Source organism: Vicia villosa, unplaced genomic scaffold (genome assembly GCF_029867415.1).
Source record: "Vicia villosa cultivar HV-30 ecotype Madison, WI unplaced genomic scaffold, Vvil1.0 ctg.000081F_1_1, whole genome shotgun sequence".
Classification (NCBI taxonomy): domain Eukaryota; kingdom Viridiplantae; phylum Streptophyta; class Magnoliopsida; order Fabales; family Fabaceae; genus Vicia; species Vicia villosa.
Genome location: NW_026705004.1, coordinates 145,041 through 163,203, shown reverse-complemented (window position 1 = coordinate 163,203; position 18,163 = coordinate 145,041). Strand labels below are relative to the sequence as shown.

Sequence of the window (18,163 nt, the reverse complement as noted above, 5' to 3'; positions counted from 1 at the left end):
TTCGTGTCCATACATACATACATACATTCAAATTTCAAACACATTATTAAATTTACATATTAAAGAGTAATTATTAAGATTTAACAAATTAAGAACACTTCAAACACATGCATGACGTTATTCAAAAAGAGAGAGTACTACATCAAGGATAAAAATACATACATTATCTAAAAATTACATGAATGATTAATAAAGGAAAATACATTTTTTTTGGCATTAATCTAGAAAATAATATTTGAGCTTATTGATCTCTTAAAAATCTTGTTGGTAGACTGTCTATCAGGATCAGGAATGGCATAAAAGTATTAAGCTTTGAAGCAACCTACAACATACCTCAAACCTTGATGGGGCAAAACTTTGAGGAGCATGGTCAAATTCTAGATTGTGATGGATGTTTCTATATTTTTTTGTGTAAGCAAGTCGTATTGAAAGGGAGACCTAAGGGTTCTCCAACCCGATTACACGAGGAAACGGGAAATCCCGACAAGAAAAAGAAAAATTACACACCAATTACATTACAAGAGAAAAAGTAGAGGATCCTTAATAAACTCGTAAAAGGAGTAATTGGGATAAGTAATTTTCCCACAAAAAGACCATCTTCAAACTAACATCTTTATATTCCAAACGGTGTTGTTAACGCTCCAATTATCCTTCTGAAAACAAACTCCGTTCCTTAGAAGCCAAAGTGTCCATGTAGTAGCTAGCCACACGACTCCCGATTTCCTATCCTTGACATAATTTTGACGGAAAAAAATAGGCCACTCCATAAAACTCGACAAACCCTCCTCCTCCATAGCGGCCCCTTTTCCTACCCACAAAGCAATTTCCCTCCACACCTTCTTAACCACCCTACAACCAAAAAAGACATGCCTACTATTTTCCAAACAACCACCACACATGATACAATTAGAATTATCACTAGAAAAGGATATACCTCTTAACAACAAAAGATCCTTTGTGGGAAGTCTATCATGAAATAATCTCCAACCTAAAGCTTTAATTTTAAACGACACTTCCATTTTTCATATAACACTATGCCAAATTTGTCTTTTAGCAGCACCCCTACGAAAGCGCTTTTAGGAAAAAGCGCTGGTATAGGTTTCGCTAAAAACAAAATTAAAAAACACGCAAAAAAAGTGCTCTTATAAGGGGGGTTACGAAAGCGCTTTCAAAAAGCGCTAGTAAAGGCATAGGTACGAAAGCGCTTTTCAAAAGCGCTCTTATATGGGGGTTATGAAAGCGCTGCTATAGGGGGTGGGGTACAAGAGCGCTTTTACCCTAAAAAGCGCTGGTAAAGGCATGGGTACGAAGGCGCTTTTCAGAAGCGCTGTCATAGCCTTTTTAAAATTAAAATTTTTAAAAACAAAATTATACTAACGCGTTTCATAATCCCTAATTCCTCTTTCTCTGCCCAGAAAACTCAGAAAATCAACTTGCAAACTTCAACCGCATTCACAAATTCACGAATTCACGAATTCACGCACACGCATTCACGAATTCACGAATTCACGAATTCAACTGTCGTCGCCCTCACTTCGAATCTGCAGAAACCAATCTCCCACAACTCACGCAAAGAAGCCGAGAGAATACGAAGGAGATATTAAAGCTGAAGAAACGTACAGGTTCTTCCATTTTCATTTCAATTCTTCATTTACGTTTGTATGCTGATTCTCTATACTGATTCTGATGTAATGGGGTTATTAAGGGATTGACAGGGATTAGTTCTTGACTGGGATTAGGGATTGCGGTATTTCTGTAGTTCTTCAATTTTTTGATAGATAAGTTTGGATTCAATTTTTAATTTGTTCTTGATCGGAAAACGGCTTCCTATCTACATTTCAAAGACCATTTTATTTTCATTCTTACATAAATAATGAATTTTAACATGCTTTGTGTTTCATGTTACATATTCTCTACCTAGAAGAATCTGATGAAATTGTAATGTGAGTCACCATTTTAATCTGACTGCAAATTCCCTTATAATATGCTTTTATATTTTTGTTAGATCAATACAAGTGTTCCGAAGTCAACGAGACGCACAGGTATCCCAGACTAAATCAAACAACATTACTTGGATCAAAGTGCAGGTACATTACTTTTCACAATTTTGCTTATAATATTTATGCTACTTGATAAAACAAGACAACTATAAAATCTTATTTGTTTTTCTATGTAGTGTCCGATACAGCGAAACAGTTCAGATTGCGGATACTATGTTTTGAGGTTTATGAAAGAAATCCTTCAAACGAATCAATTAGAGATTCCAATCACGGTATGGATTTATAACTTAATTAGATAACTTCTTATAATTTATTACATTTAACTAAATCATTCATATTATGTCTTTGTTCTGTAGCACTTTGACGACTTCTATGCTGCTTCTTACACGAGACTTAAGTTGGAAGAAATCAAAGAGGATTTGTGTCAATTTTATATTCATCAGCTATTCATGTAGGATTTGTGTCGATTTGAAGTATAATATTATAGTACTCTAGGATGGTTACTAACTTTGTTCATATTGTTGCCAATATTTGAAGTATAATATTGTTGATGTTACTGATTTAGTTTGTTTGACATGAGTTAGTTACATGTGAAACTTTCTGTATTCATACTTTACATGATTTAGTTTGTTTGACAGGAACTATAATGATGTATATATATAATTTTGGATATTATAATGGTATTATATTAGTATATATATATATATTGTCCTACCTATGGTTGAAAATATATCGTCGAAAATATATTACAGGTCGAAAATATTACAGGTTGAAAATATATTACAGGTCGAAAATATTACAGATCGAACTGGGAGGCTGAAATTACAGGTTGCACTTTAAAATACCTCATTTAGCAACGACAGCGCTTTTAAAAAACGCTCTTAAAGGGCCACCTACTAAAGCGCTTTATTACTAAAAGCGCTGCCTAAGATTAAAAAAAAGCATAAAAAATAAAAAAAACGCAACCTACGAAAGCGCTTTTGGAAAAGCGCTCTTATAGGGGGCTACCAGAGCGTTTTTCTGGAAAAGCGCTCTTATAGGGGGGCTACCAGAGCGCTTTCAAAAGCGCTTTCGTTACCTACGGCAGCGCAGGCTTTGGCAGCGCTTTAAAGCGCTTTAGTAGCCCAAAAAGAGCGCTTTTAAAGCCCTTCCGCGTTGTAGTGTAATCCCAAAACCTTCATCAAACTTATTAGGAGGACCATGAGGCAAACACATATTCTCATAGTAAGCATAACATGAAGCTATCGAAAACCCCAAACCCGAATTACCTTTCTAAACCACTTGATCCTTACTTTCCTCCCACCCATCAAAAGCTTCTACCCGGTTCTTCAAAAGAGCAAAATTGGCCGCCCCATTCGGATTTTCAAGGAGAGAATCAGGAATCCCGAATCGGCCCCATTTTCATTCCCCTTCCACCCACCCGCCCATACCCGCTACCGAAACATTCTTTAAAAGAGACTCCTTGAATAATTCCGGAAATTCCACTTTTAAAGGTATATCTCCTTCCAACCAAATAGAATCCCAAAAGGAAGAATTGTAGCCATTATGAATGAAAACTCTACTACAATTGACTATCGGGTCAAAGGGAGATGAAGAACCTACCTTTAAAATATCCTTCCACCAAAACAACGCGGAGTAAGGGATTTTACTACCTCTTTCGCCTCTACACATATTTAAAGATAAATCACCATACCGAGCTTTCAAAATGTTGAACCATAAAGCATTATGTCCTTGAAGAATTCTCCACCTCCATTTATTAAGAAGTGCCGAATTGAACACCGCAATATTTTTCACTCCCAGCCCCCCTTTCTCAAAAGGCATGTTAACAACCTCCCACTTAATCCAATGAATCCTCCTCTTAGTATTCGCACCCCTCCCTATAAAAACTACTTTGAATACTCTTTATTTTTTCCACCACTATCCTCGGCATCTTGTAAAAATACATAGTGAAAATAGTTAAAGAACTAAGGACGAACTTCAAAAGGGTGATTCTTCCTCCCAAATTTAAAAAGCGGTTTGTCCATCCTTCCAAACGATTCTTCAACTTACTCACAAGAGGATCCCAAGTAGATTCCTTTCTAGGATTGAATCCTATAGGAATCCCAAGAAAATAAAAGCTACTCGCTTCCTTTTTGCAAGAAAGAAAGTGAGACGCCGCTTCTAAGAAATAAGAATTAGCATTAATATCGATTAACTTACTTTTATGGTAATTGATCCCAAGGCCCGACACAATTTCAAAAGCTCTATGCACGGCCTTTATCGCCCAAACATGCTTCCAATTACCCTCCTCCACCAATAAGGTGTCATCCACAAATTGAAGAATCTCCACCGAGCACTCTCCTTTAATTTTGAAACATTGGTATTCCCCCACTTCACTAGATTGTCTTATGAGACCCGTAAGGCCTTCCGCCACCAACACAAAAAGAAAAGGCGAAAGTGGATCCCCTTGCCTTGAACCTCTATGGACCGCAAAATCCTTTGTTGGACTTCCGTTCACAAGCACCGACATATGACTATTAAACACTAGTAACTCCATCCAATTTAACCATCTATCACCAAATCCCATCCTTTTGAGCATATACCTAAGGAAGTTCCAAGACACTTTGTCATACGCTTTCTCGAAATCCACTTTAAAAAGCAAGCTATTATTTCCTTCCTTTCTAGCATGATCCACCACTTCATTTTCTACAAGCACACCATCCAATAATTGCCGACCGGGAACAAAAGCACTTTGGCTCGGAGAAATTAAAGAATTAGGAACTCCTTTTAGCCTACCCACCAAAAGCTTTGCTACAACTTTGTACATACACCCCACCAAGCAAATTGGCCTATAATCATCCAAAGATAAAGGATTGTTGGATTTCGGAATTAACGTAAGAAAAGACAAAGTCACCGACTTGGCAATAGCACTTCCATCGAAGAAATAATGGAAGAATTTGATGAAATCATCTTTTATAAAAGCCCAACAATTTTTTATAAAACGAAATGAGTACCCATCCGGCCCGGGGCTTTTTGCTCCACCACAATCCCACACCGCTTTCTTAATTTCCTCTTCAAGAAAAGGTTTCTCAAGCTCCATCATCTCCCCCTACTAATACTTTTAAACGGAATGCCTCCCAACAACGGCCTATTCTCATCCGATTCAAAGAATTAGCTCCCAAAATAATTAAAAACCGCTTCTTTAACTTCCTCCACTCCTTCCACGAACATGCCCGAGTGAAGAATCATACCTAAATGGTTTAATCTTCTTCTTTGTTTCATAACCTTGTGAAAAAACCCACTATTGGAATCTCCTTCTTTCATCTAAGACAATCTAGATTTTTGTAGAAGCATGTTTTCTTTAATACTCAAGTTCCTCCAAAAACTACTACAAGCATCCTTCCTCACAACAAGAGCATCACGAAAAGAAGAAGAAGAATTAGATACCATTGCCAATCTCTCTTCCGCCATATTCAACTCTCTAATGTCCTCCTCAATATCTAGATCAATCTTCCCAAACACCTCCTTATTCCACTTCTTTAGTTTGTCTTTTAAAAGCCTAAGCTTTTCTTTCAAAACGAAATCTCCTCTTCCTTCAACCTTCAAACTTTTCCATTCTTTCTCCACAAAAGGAATGAAAGACTTGAAAGAAAACCACTCGTTGTTGAATCTAAACGATTTTGGACCCCAATTAGACACATCCTTCATAAGCCAAATTGAACAATGATCCAAAATATCCCTATCTCCGATATCTTGACCAATCACCTCCCACCTACTTACCACCGTAGTAGATAAGAGAAAACAGTCGATTCTACTCTTCGTGCTACCGTCACCACTATACCAAGAGAATTTCTTTCCTTTACAAGGAATATCCACCATTGAACTTTTGTAAATAAAGTCCGTAAAATGCTCCATCTCTTTTTTGTTCACCACCATCACCCTACCTTTCCTTTCTCTCTCATTCTTTATTGCATTGAAATCACCCCCCATGATCTACTCTCCATCTTTAAATAACTCCTTCAAGGCTAACAATTCTTTCCAAAGAATTATCTTTTTGCTCAAGTTGCACGCGGAATAAATATTTACCACATAGTACAAGTTATCCTTCCATTCAACTTTAATCCCCAAATATCCATCCCCTTTAAAACTATTTAGAACCACTATGTTATCATTATTCCAAAGAGTAAGTAATCCCCCGATCTTCCACATGAATTGGAAAATGAAAAACCCACCTCCGAAGTCTTCCAAAAACTCTTGGCCATCACCTCATTCATATTAGTAATCTTTGTTTCTTGTATCAAAAAAATATCCGCTTTGCCCCTGCTAATCAACAAACTTATCCTCCTTCTTTTGAGTGCATTCACTCCCCCTCTTATGTTCAAAGAACCTATAATCATTTATTCACAATTTTTAGCTCCTTCCTAACTTCTCCACCTATTCCTCCTCCTTTCTCCAACTTATCAATCCTACTAACAAGCTTACTTTTACCTTCTTTGTCCACCACACCCAAAGCTACAATAACGGACCAAAGTTTGTCCTCGAAGTCATTATTTAAGAACTCCCATTGTCTTGCATTGTTTCTACTAATATCATACGCCTCTTTTTTATCACCATAGCACACGGACACACTTCCACTTTTTTGAGCCCCCGTCAACCTTTTTTCCTTCAACACCAAAGCCCCTTTATTATTCACAACAGTATCTCGGTTAACTTGAAAGATTTTCCTCCATCTCTTACTAAATCTCACCTCGTTATTTTTTCCTGCCGACGTACATCCACCCTTTTTACCTGCACCTCCCATATCATTTAACCTCTTCCATCTAACTCTTTTCACACCACCTCCTGCTACTATGTTAGCCAAAGAACACCCAACCTCCGACCGATCCGAATCCGAAACATTGCCACAGCCCCCCAAGCCATTTCCTCCAGAATGCAACCCCTCACCTACATTAACCTCTCTGTTACTTCCTCCCAAACTAGAATTTCCCCTCACACATAAAACAGCTTTGTCAAACCTTCCTTCGCCGACGGTACTATCCGCGACAGTAGTAGAATTTCCGGTGCTCCCATCCATGTCAGCCCCTGAACGCCCCGCCTTGTTAATACTCGCGCTTCCGTTAACGTCAAACCTACCTTGAACAATTATGTTAACATCTGCAGCTGCAGAAGGAACAGTATACTATTCTATACTATCATCAAACTCAACAGTCCTAAAATCATCTTCCCCCACCAAGCTATTAAAGCTACCTAGTTCTACAGAGTCAGAAGAAGTATAAGGAGGAGATTTAGGCGTACCTGCTCCATTACGAATCTATCCGAGAGCATTCTCCTTCATTGTAAGGTTGAAGGTTCTGTCATCTACACAAACAGTCACTAAATCTGGAGTTTTGAATGTTAATTGCACTTTCACCATTAATCTCGCCACGTCGAAAGCTTCTCCCCTAGCCGTACTTTCGTCGATGCAAATGAAAGATCCCCACAAACCAGCTAGTTCAACAAAAAACTCCGAATACCACACATGAGCCGGAATCCCATATACGCTTAGCCAAACGTCCCGAGCGTCGTCTACTATCCCTTTTTCCCATTTGTTAATCTCTCCGAACCACGATTTCCACCATGTTTCCTCCTCTCTGAACCACAAATTTCCCCCTAATGGTGTTCCCTTGATTGCATATATTCCCTCCTTCTCCAAATACGTTTGAATTTTATAAGCTGAGCCTGGAATTAACACATAACCAACAAATGCCTTAAGCATTTTCTGCTTGCATTCAGCATTAGATTTGAAGCAAAACTAAACTTCCTCCTTTGTGACCCCAATGTTAACCATCTCTGAGTTTTCCGCCACCACATTAGTGGAGGTTCTGCCGTTCCTCTTCGCTTGCGTCCACCCCTTATCTTCCCCAAACCTCCTATTCAAATTGAAATTCAACCCTTCTTCCCTCCCCTGCGAAGCGCCCCTACCTGAATTCCTACCTGCCCGTACCCTCTGGAAACGAGGAAGATTCACGTGAATCTTCTTCCCCGAATCAATGATATTGTCCAAACGAATTGCAAGCCTTCGACCGTCTTTCACTTCCACGAATCGCGCAAAGCCAAACCGTTTTCTGAATTTATTCCTCCATGGTGCGATTGAGACCTCAACGACACTGCCATTGCAACCAAACAACTCGAACAAATCCTTTGCTGAAGATGACTCGGGGAACTCAGACACGTAAAAAGACGTCACCTCCTTGCTCTGTCCTGGTTGATTATGATTTCTTCCCCCAAAAGGAAAAGAATCCCACCGCTGATACACTCTCCTGGCCTACTTTTTGTATGAAAATCGCTTCCATCCTTCCCTCTCTGCTTCTAATTGATGAACACTCATGGGAGAATCCCCTAAACCCTAACCCCCTTTTAGAGAGAGGTTAGAGAAAAAATTCTAGAGAGAAACGTTAATCATAAATTTAATATTAATCATATGGATGTTTCTATATAAAAGTTTAAGATATAATTGAATTTACTTGTAGCTCACTTGTATGTGGACAACCACATGTAGTTTGATTTTTGTTTAATGTATTCCGCTGTAATCTTAGATACTCTTGATACTCCCTATAAATATTTTTCATTCTTCAATATTTTTTTTTCATTTTAAAAAATGTTCATATTATGGTAGTTCATAATAAATAATATATTTTAATAATTAAAAATGTTATTTTCTTTAATTAACTTAAATACATTAAATTTATTGGTTTTTACACTACAAATCTTTTATTTTTAAAAATTACATTTGGCTGAAAATGGTAGGATTTGGCTTATGTGGAACCCAACTAAATGGTGCCTGAAAATGATACAGTCTACAGACCAAGTAATACACTGCGAGGTCTATCATCTTAATGGTGAATTTGCTCATTATATCTCAGCTGTTTATGCTCACAACCAAATATCCAAAAGGAAAAGCTTGTGGGAGAATATAGAGGAATATAGTAGCAACATAAAGGGGCCTTGGCTTATAATTGGAGATTTTAACAATGTCCTGAAAATCAGTGATAGAGTTGGAGGGAAGGAGGTACAGAGTAGTGAATATGTTGATTTGCTAAACATGATGACAAATCTGAACCTCACTGAACATGCTACTAGAGGGAGAAATTATACTTGGTCAAATAGACACACAACAGGTGTGATCTATTCAAGAATTGATCGGGCTCTTTGTAACTCTGCTTGGTTCCTAAAATATCCAGATAGTGACTTGGAGATTCTTCAAGCTCACATCTCTGATCACAATTCTCTGAGGCTTACTTTGCAGGAGACAGGGATAATACACAGGATCAGACATAGGTTTAAATTCCTGAATTGTACAGGGGCAGACCCCGAGTTTATGGAGCTGGTGAAGAATAATTGGAATAGAAAGATTAAAGGGGGGGCTATGTATGTGGTTTGGCATAAACTTCTGAGTCTACATGGTCCTTTAGGAAATCTCAACAAGAAGATATTTAAAAGAAGCCAAAACATTCAGGATAGTAGAGAGAAACTACAACAGGCACAATTAAGTTTGGCAAAGGATCCTTTCAATACTGAGCTTATTAAAGATGTGAAGGCCAGCACAGATGAACTGTTTCTAAAGATTGAAACTGATGAGAAGATTCTAATGCAAAAAGCTAAAATCGACTGGATTCAACTGGGGGATGGAAATAACAAATATTTTTATGCCAACTTGAAAGAAAAGAATAAACAGACAAATATGAGGAGATTGGAAAGTAAAACTGGAACTATGCTGACAGAATTCAAAGACATGGAAGTTGAGATTCTCCAATTCTATGAGGCCCTGGTTGGGACCAATACACCCATTATGAGACATGTGGATATTGAAGCTATAAGGAGAGGCCCTGTCCTGAGTACTGAGAAAGCTAATCTTCTGATTAGTCCTGTCACTGAAAAGGAAATTTGGCAAGCTTTAAATGGCATAGGTGATTATAAAGCACCTGGTATAGATGGCTTTAATGCTAGTTTCTTTATGCAGAGCTGGCAAATTGTCAAGGATGATGTTGTTAGGGCAGTCCAGGAATTCTTCTGCCACAAGAGAATCTATATGGAAGCCAACTGCTCCTTGGTCACTTTGATTCCAAAAACTAAGGATGCCAAGACTGTGAAAGACTTGAGACCTATTGCTTGTTGCTCTACCCTATATAAAATTATATCAAAGGTCCTCACTAATAGACTAAGGATGGTTATTGGTGATATTGTGGATGAAAGCCAATCTGCATTTGTCCCTGGCAGAAATATCCAAGACAATATTTTGATTGCTCATGAGCTAATTAGAGGATATAATAGAAAACACCTATCTCCTAGATGCACGATTCAAATGGATGTGCAGAAGGCGTATGACACTGTGGAGTGGATTGCATTAAAACACATTATGCAAGAGTTGAGATTTCCAACAGATTTTGTAGACTGGATTATGCTATGCCTCACAACTGTCAGCTACCAGTATACTATCAATGGTCAGATTAGTAAAAGACTTCAAGCAAAGAGAGGGATTAGACAAGGAGATCCTATCTCCCCTCTCCTTTTTGTCCTTGTTATGGATTACTTACACAGATGCCTTGCAAAGCTGAATGACAATCCAAAATTCCATTTTCATCCAAAATGTGCTAGACTGAAAATCACAAACATCTGCTTTGCAGATGATTTACTTCTGTTTGCTAGAGCTGACCCAAGTTCCATTCAACTGTTAATGCAGGTTTTTAGTAACTTCTCCCAGGCCACGGGGCTGAAGGCAAATCCCAACAAATGCAAGGTGTATTTTGGTGGAACCAATGAAAGGGAGAAAGATACTATACTGACTATCACTGGATTTGAGGAAGGTACTTTGCCTTTTAAGTACCTTGGTGTGCCATTATCTAGTAGAAGACTTAGCATCAATCAATGTCAACCTCTAGTGGATAAGATCACTGCTAGGATTCAACATTGGACTGCCCATTTGTTGAGTGCTGCAGGGAGAGGCCAACTGGTTAAAAGTGTACTTTTCTCTGTGGCTGCCTATTGGATGCAAGTTTTCCCCCTCCCAAAGAAAATAATCAAACAGGTAGAGAGTATTTGCAGAATGTACCTATGGAGTGGAAAGAGCAGCAATAGCAGAAAAGCTCCCATAGCTTGGGATATTGTCTGCAATCCAAAAAATGCTGGTGGGATGAATATTACCTCATTGATGGAATGGAACCAGGCTACTATGCTAAAGCTCTTGTGGAACATTCAAGGGAAAAAGGATAAACTTTGGATTAAATGGCTAGATGCATATTATGTCAAAGGCAGGGACATCCAAGATTGGAATCCACCTCAAGATTGTTCTTGGATTCTGAGGAGGATTATGAAGAGTAGAGAACTCTGTTTACATATCCCTGATTGGCACAGTATTCTGCAGGATGATAAATTTGTAGTTTCCAAACAATACCATAGATTACGAGGAGATAAACAAAAAGTTGAATGGCAGACTGTTTTCTTTAACAATGCAGCAAGACCTAGAGCTAAATTCCACTTATGGCTATTGTTCATGGGAAGACTTCCTACAAAAGATAGATTGCAAAGATTTGGGATCAGCACAGAGTCCACTTGCGTGTCTTGCCCCGCTATGGAATCGATAGACCACCTATTCTTCCAGTGCAAAGCTTCATCTACAATTTGGCATAGGATGCTGCAATGGATCGGCTACCAACATACTGTACAGAATTGGAATGTTGAGAGAGTTTGGTTGATCAAGGAATTGTCAAAAAAAGGGTGGAGAAGATTGCTGTTGAAAATGATACTAGCTGAGACAACATATGCTATATGGAGAGCACGAAATGACATTGTGTTTAACAACACACCTATGGATCAAGCTGCTATCCTGGACCAAATTCAACATATTGTTTATATTCGGGGTAGAGGATATAAGAAACTCCAGGGCCATGTAGAGTTGCTGCGTAGGGACTAGAAGCTTTAATTTTGTTGTTGTTGGTTTTGGTACTTTGATTGTTGCGTGAACTGTCTGGATCCTGTTGGATCGACTGTACTTTCATTGTTTTGTGGAATAAAAAAAATATCTATTCTCCAAAAAAAAAAAAAAAAATTACATATTGACCCTTTTTTTTTGGTTTGGGGAAAAGAAGAAAAAAATAACTATTTAATTTAGTTGGGTGTTGTTTGGTGTCGTTTAATTGTTTCAAAATATGGTTTTATTTTTAAATGCAATAACTAAATATGTAGGATTCTTTTCGTTAACTCTATTGTAACCAGAAAGATATATTTTGAGGGAGATTAGCATTGGTAAAGTGTTTGCTTTTTGTATTGTTGCATTGATTCTAAATATATTTAAGTGATTATAAAAGGCAATATTGTCGATCATTATATCTCTTTAAGAAAAATTGTAGAACATAAAATTACATTTTATTGTCATATTGATTACAATTTTGCAATATATTTCTCTATAGAAAATACCTTAAATGTTTAATACATATTAATTTGATGAAATTTTTATGATTTTTACCATACTAGTACGCTTACGACATTTCTTTGCACCACAATGACATTGCAGCTGTTTGATTTTTCCATTTGAATCAACCACACTATCAAGTCTATATCCATAGTCATAAGTCAGTTCCTGTTAAATAAAAAAAATTAACATTTTCTTATTAAATTTTCCTACGAAACAAGTTGTCGACAATATAAGAGGCACATGTCCAAAATACAAATTTAAATATAATTAAAGATTTAAATTGAATTTATTATAGAAATATAAAAGATAACATGAACAATGATAATATAAATTTCTTATGATTCACTAACTTTGTGGCGGGTTTTTTATTTTATTTTATTTTTTAAAATTTGTGTAAAATTTACTAAATTTTTTGTAAAACATAAGTGATTCTTCCATCCAATCCATTGATTGTGTGCAAGCAATCAATATCAAATATGTAGTCATTGATAATTGAATTATCTAATTTATCGTCTCTACTTAGTACACCAATATATTCTATTACTGGTGCACCAGAAGGTATAAAGTCCCATGTTCTAACAGCCCATCCTTTTTTGACTGTACGATAAACCTGTATAAAAGATTAGTATTTTAGTTAATTAACATATTTATAGACAACAATGATAATAAAATTTAAAAGTTTGTTTAAAATGTTAAATGACCTCAAGTCTATAATTCAAACCCTTTTGGGAAATTTGATTTCCACAGTTAGGCCCGCATCCACACTGCGGCCCACATTCCACTACGATGTCTCGAGGCTCTATTAATCTAAAAACATTAAATAATTAAAAGTTAGTTATTAATTTTAAGAATATTAAATATCAAACACTTCTAGTATCATATATAAGAAAGAAAGAAAAATGAAACGAAAAATGTTACCTATTATCGTTTGTGTAAGGAAACTTAGAGCCATTAAGAAAATTAGTACATGAACATATATTAATATTTCTACAACTTCCTTGGCAATGACATCCATGAGTCCTTGGTGGAATCTTGACATGTTTTGAAACTTTATTTGACATAATATATGTAAAACCTAAAATTGTAAAAACACCATCAATGTCATATACTTTTTATATTAAAAAAATGGAGTGATAGCACAACATTTCACTTTAAAAAAGTGACTATATATTGGAAAAAGAAAATGAAACATCACTACACATATTGAACTTACCAGTAGGTGCAATGGGAGGATCATCAAATTCATTGGTTGCAATTATGCAAATAGCTTCTTGTCCATCACTAATGTCGTTGCATACCAAACTAAACAAATAACATTTTTATAATTTAGTTATAAGTATGATGTATCATCAGAGTTTAATAACATTATATTTAAAAAGAAATTTGTCGATAACTACCTTGGCGAAGAAGAAATAGCTCTAGCGACTTGACCTTTCATAAAATGGACCTGGAGTAATATAAAATCTTAAAATTTCACTTTATAAATGGAACAAAAATATATCACTAATGACTAGAAATAACATATAATAGTAAAAAAATGTGCAAACAGTTTTATATAAGCACCTGTATATAAAATAAACTCACTTACATATTTCTCTCTTGTTTTTATTGATGAAATTTATACTCAATCTCTCTTAAAAATTATATACTAAAGAAGATCTTTTCCTCTCTTTAATTTCATATCATTAAATTTTAGTTTTAGTAAAATAAAAATTAAATTAAATAAATAAAATTTTATAACCTTATCTATTCCCACTTTAGCAAGTGTCTGAAGCTTATTGATCAGATATTTTGATGTTGTGAGTCCCATAACAAGTTCATTACCAATGCCATTTTCAACAATCTACAATACAATGAAAATTAATTGAATAAATTCTTTCTATAATAAATTATAAGCAAATAAGATCCATATATTCATAGCCTCATAAATCCCAACTCAAAACAAATAAAATGAAGCTCAAGTATTTCCTATTTTGTGTTGCATGAAAAACATTAGTGCAACAATAGTGCAAATAAGTGTCAAACTCATAACCAATATCAAATTAAGTCATCAAGATGATAACCTTGCTATCCCTTACAAGCCAGGCATTGGCCTTTTTGTTACTAGTCTCTTCCTGTAAAATTAATGGGTCACATTATTAGAACTAAAATGTAATAGAAACAATATTTAAGTGTTAAATCCATAAGTAAACTCAACTTTGATTTAAAAAATTTTAATTAATACTCAACAATAAAAAAAATTAAATTAAAATATGGAACACTAGATTTGATTTACAAGCATTAATGAAAGGATATAAAAATAATATAGCATAATCGTAATTAATTTCTCTAATAAGAAAATTGCATCAGTAATCGATTAACATTTTTTTTATTTTCTCTTATAAAATATAAGTATTTCGTACCGTTTTACTTGGTTATTATAAACATATAACTTTTAAATTTATAAAAAAAAAGTGTAAATGAATTTTATTTTCATAATATAAAAAATCAAGAAAATAAATAACCAATAAAAAAATAAAGTAGTCTAATGTAAGATTATTATAATTATGAAAAAATAAAAGAATTATCATAAATCATGTAAAATATTAAAATATATTATATCACGCACCTTAGCAAGATTATGAAGATTGAAAAGTCTAAATGTTTGTCTCAGAGACAAAATGCCCCTCATATCAAGTTCGTCAAACACAAATAAAATAAGATATAACAAAATGAAAACGTATTAATAAATAATATAAAACAATCAAATAATTCTAAAATATCAACTAAAAATTGTTTCAAACATTGAAAAAATTACTATAGAATAATTAGCCTTAATAATTTCGGGAAGATTCCTTGCTTAGATAAGTGTATGATTGTGGGTACTGTTTGGCTTGCTACGGTTAGGATTATTTGGTTAAAGCGTAATGCGGTGATTTTTAAAGAGGAAGATTTTAGCTTTACCGAATGCATGTCGGAGATTATTCTATACTCATGGAGGTGGTTATGTGCCTCATATAAGAGAGTAAATCTTTGTAGTTTTTATTATTGGAATATTCTCCCTCTTCTTTGTTTTGAGAGGTAGAAGCTTTCCTTCTTGTATCAGGGCGGAACATCCCTTTTGCTCCCTTTAATTCCATTATGAATTTAAAAAAAATAATGAACTAAACGATACAATATTATGCAATGCGGATACGTTACATGATCAATTATTTAATAAATAAGGTTTGTAAAATATTATATAAATTTATATTATGAATTGATATATTCTCTTTTACCCAACAAATACTGAAACAAAATATTGAAACTCAATATGTGTTTTGCAATATAGATCCTAAAACGTTATTGACGGATTCAATCACTATCTCTTTTAGTTTTATCAAATCTCAATAAACATTACCAACAATTGTGTTATTACAAAAAATAAAAATGAGAAAAGAAATTAATATTCTCAATCATATAGTGTTTGACGAAAAATCCTAACGTTACATATTGTTTTAATACAAAAAATAATAAAGTAATTTAAAAACAGAGATAATTGAAAACTTACCAGTAAATTATATGCTTAGCTTTGCCACAAATGTATAAGTGATGATGATATATTTGAATGAGTGAAGTATATATAGCCAAGACTATGAGGGCCTATTATAGTATGCTTAGCTTTAATGTTTTTTTCATAAAGGCAGTGAGTCGTTATAATAAAAATAGAATTGACATAATGATGAATACAGAAATAGAGAATTATTGAAATATTGTATTCAATATTTGCATGAAAAAAATTAATGAAATAATGAATTTAATTCAAAAGTCAAACCTCTATATTATACTACTATATGGTAAAAATCTTTTTTTTTTAAACACATATAAAGGAAAACTAAAGGTTCTCCAACCTATTTACAAGAGGACAAAGCAAAAGCCCGACAAAAGAAATTACAAACCAATTATCATTACGATAAGAAACGCAATGGCTCTTTGACAAAATCGTAATAAGGATAATTGAAACGAGTAATCTCTCCACAAAAGGACCACCTACACACCAAAATTTTGATGTTCCAAACCAAATAATCAAAATTCCAATCCTCCTCACGAAAACAAGCACCATTCCTAACCAACCAAAGTGAATTGGATGCCAAGAACAAAGTATAATGTTAGCGAAGAGTAAAGAACAAGGAAGAAGAAGAACACAAATATTGGTTATAACTGCTATTCTTTCACTTTCTCTTAAAACAAGATTACAAGTTTACAAGAATAACAAATAACCTCTCTCACCCTAAATTAGGATTTGCAGCTTAACAATGATGAGAGACTAGTATGCTATTTATAATAAAACCTAACATACTAACTAATGGGCTTTTTCCACAAGGCCCATTACACAAGCCAACTTAATAAACAAGCTAACTTAACAAATTAGGGTTTAACCACTAAAACCTAATTTAACATGCTAACAACCATAGCATCTTCGACACAAGCATGTGAACAACCTTCGACTTCATGCTTAACCCTGTCGAACCAAGAAGCTACCCTTCGGCCATACTAGAGTTCGATCCAATATCTCACAAATCTCCACCTTGGATCTAACTCTACAACATCAAGGGAACAAACTAGCTTTCCTCATGCAGCTTTAGCAACTGGATACAGTGAAAAAACTTGCAACTCAGCAATGTCTTGGTGATCATATCAGCAGCATTGTCTTCCGTCGAAACCTTCAGCACTTGGACTTCTCCACGCTCGATTACTCCTCTGACGAAATGCAGCCTCACATCAATGTGCTTAGTTCGCTCATGATAGGCTGAATTCTTCGACAGGTGTATTGCACTTTGACTATCACATTTAACAGTGATACCTCGACCTTGAAGTTTCAGCTCCTTCACAAAACCTTCAAGCCACAATGCTTCTTTCACAGCTTCAGTTAATGCAATATACTCCGCTTCAGTGGTTGATAGAGCAACAACCTTCTGAAGTGTTGCTTTCCAACTAATTGCTGTGCCAAACATAGTGAAAACATATCCAGAAATAGATTTTCTGGAATCCATACAACCTGCATAATCAGAGTCGACATATCCTCCAATTGCTGCTTTACCATCTTCACCCAAGGCTCCACCATAAATTAGGACTCTTTTCAGAGACCCATTTATGTACCTTAAAATCCACTTCAATGCTTGCCAGTGAGCCTTTCCAGGATTCGCCATGTACCTGCTTACAAGACTTACTGCATATGCTATGTCGGGTCTAGTACAGACCATAGCATACATCAAAGAACCAACTATATTAGCATATGGGATGCTATTCATATAGGCTCTTTCGACATCAGTACTGGGACACTGATCAATACTCAGCTTGAATTGAGGGTTTGTTGGAGTCACAACTGGCTTCGAATTCGACATACCAAACTTTTCAAGAATCTTCCGTAGATATGCCTCTTGAGATAGGCATAACTTCGACTTCTTTCTATCTCTTCGAATGTCAATTCCAAGAATCCTGGAAGCAGCTCCCAGATCCTTCATATCGAACTCCTTATTGAGTTCAGCCTTCACCCTCATCACATCTTCGACACTGTTGCTTGCTATGAGAATATCATCCACATAAAGCAACAAAATAACAAATGAATTACCAGGTCGATATCTGAAGTAAACACAATGGTCGAACTGACTTCTAGTGAAACTTATGTGTGCCATGAACTTGTCGAATCTCCTATTCCACTGTCGAGAAGATTGTTTCAGCCCATATAAAGATCTTTTTAGCTTGCACACATAAT

The 18,163-nt window shown here is 35.4% G+C and overlaps 1 protein-coding gene across 1 annotated transcript; it reads right to left on the bottom strand.

Annotated features, from left to right (window-relative positions):
- Window positions 1-3,401: 3,401 nt before the first annotated feature.
- On the bottom strand, window positions 3,402-3,821 carry LOC131623814 (uncharacterized). The gene has a single exon (XM_058894823.1). It carries the CDS (start codon window positions 3,819-3,821, stop codon window positions 3,402-3,404), a length of 420 nt encoding a protein of 139 aa, XP_058750806.1.
- Between the last annotated feature and the right edge of the window lie 14,342 nt (window positions 3,822-18,163).

Excerpts from the sequence above, each read along its gene's own strand:
- LOC131623814 (XM_058894823.1), bottom strand. The coding sequence starts at position 3,821 with ATGCCTTTTGAGAAAGGGGGGCTGGGAGTGAAAAATATTGCGGTGTTC.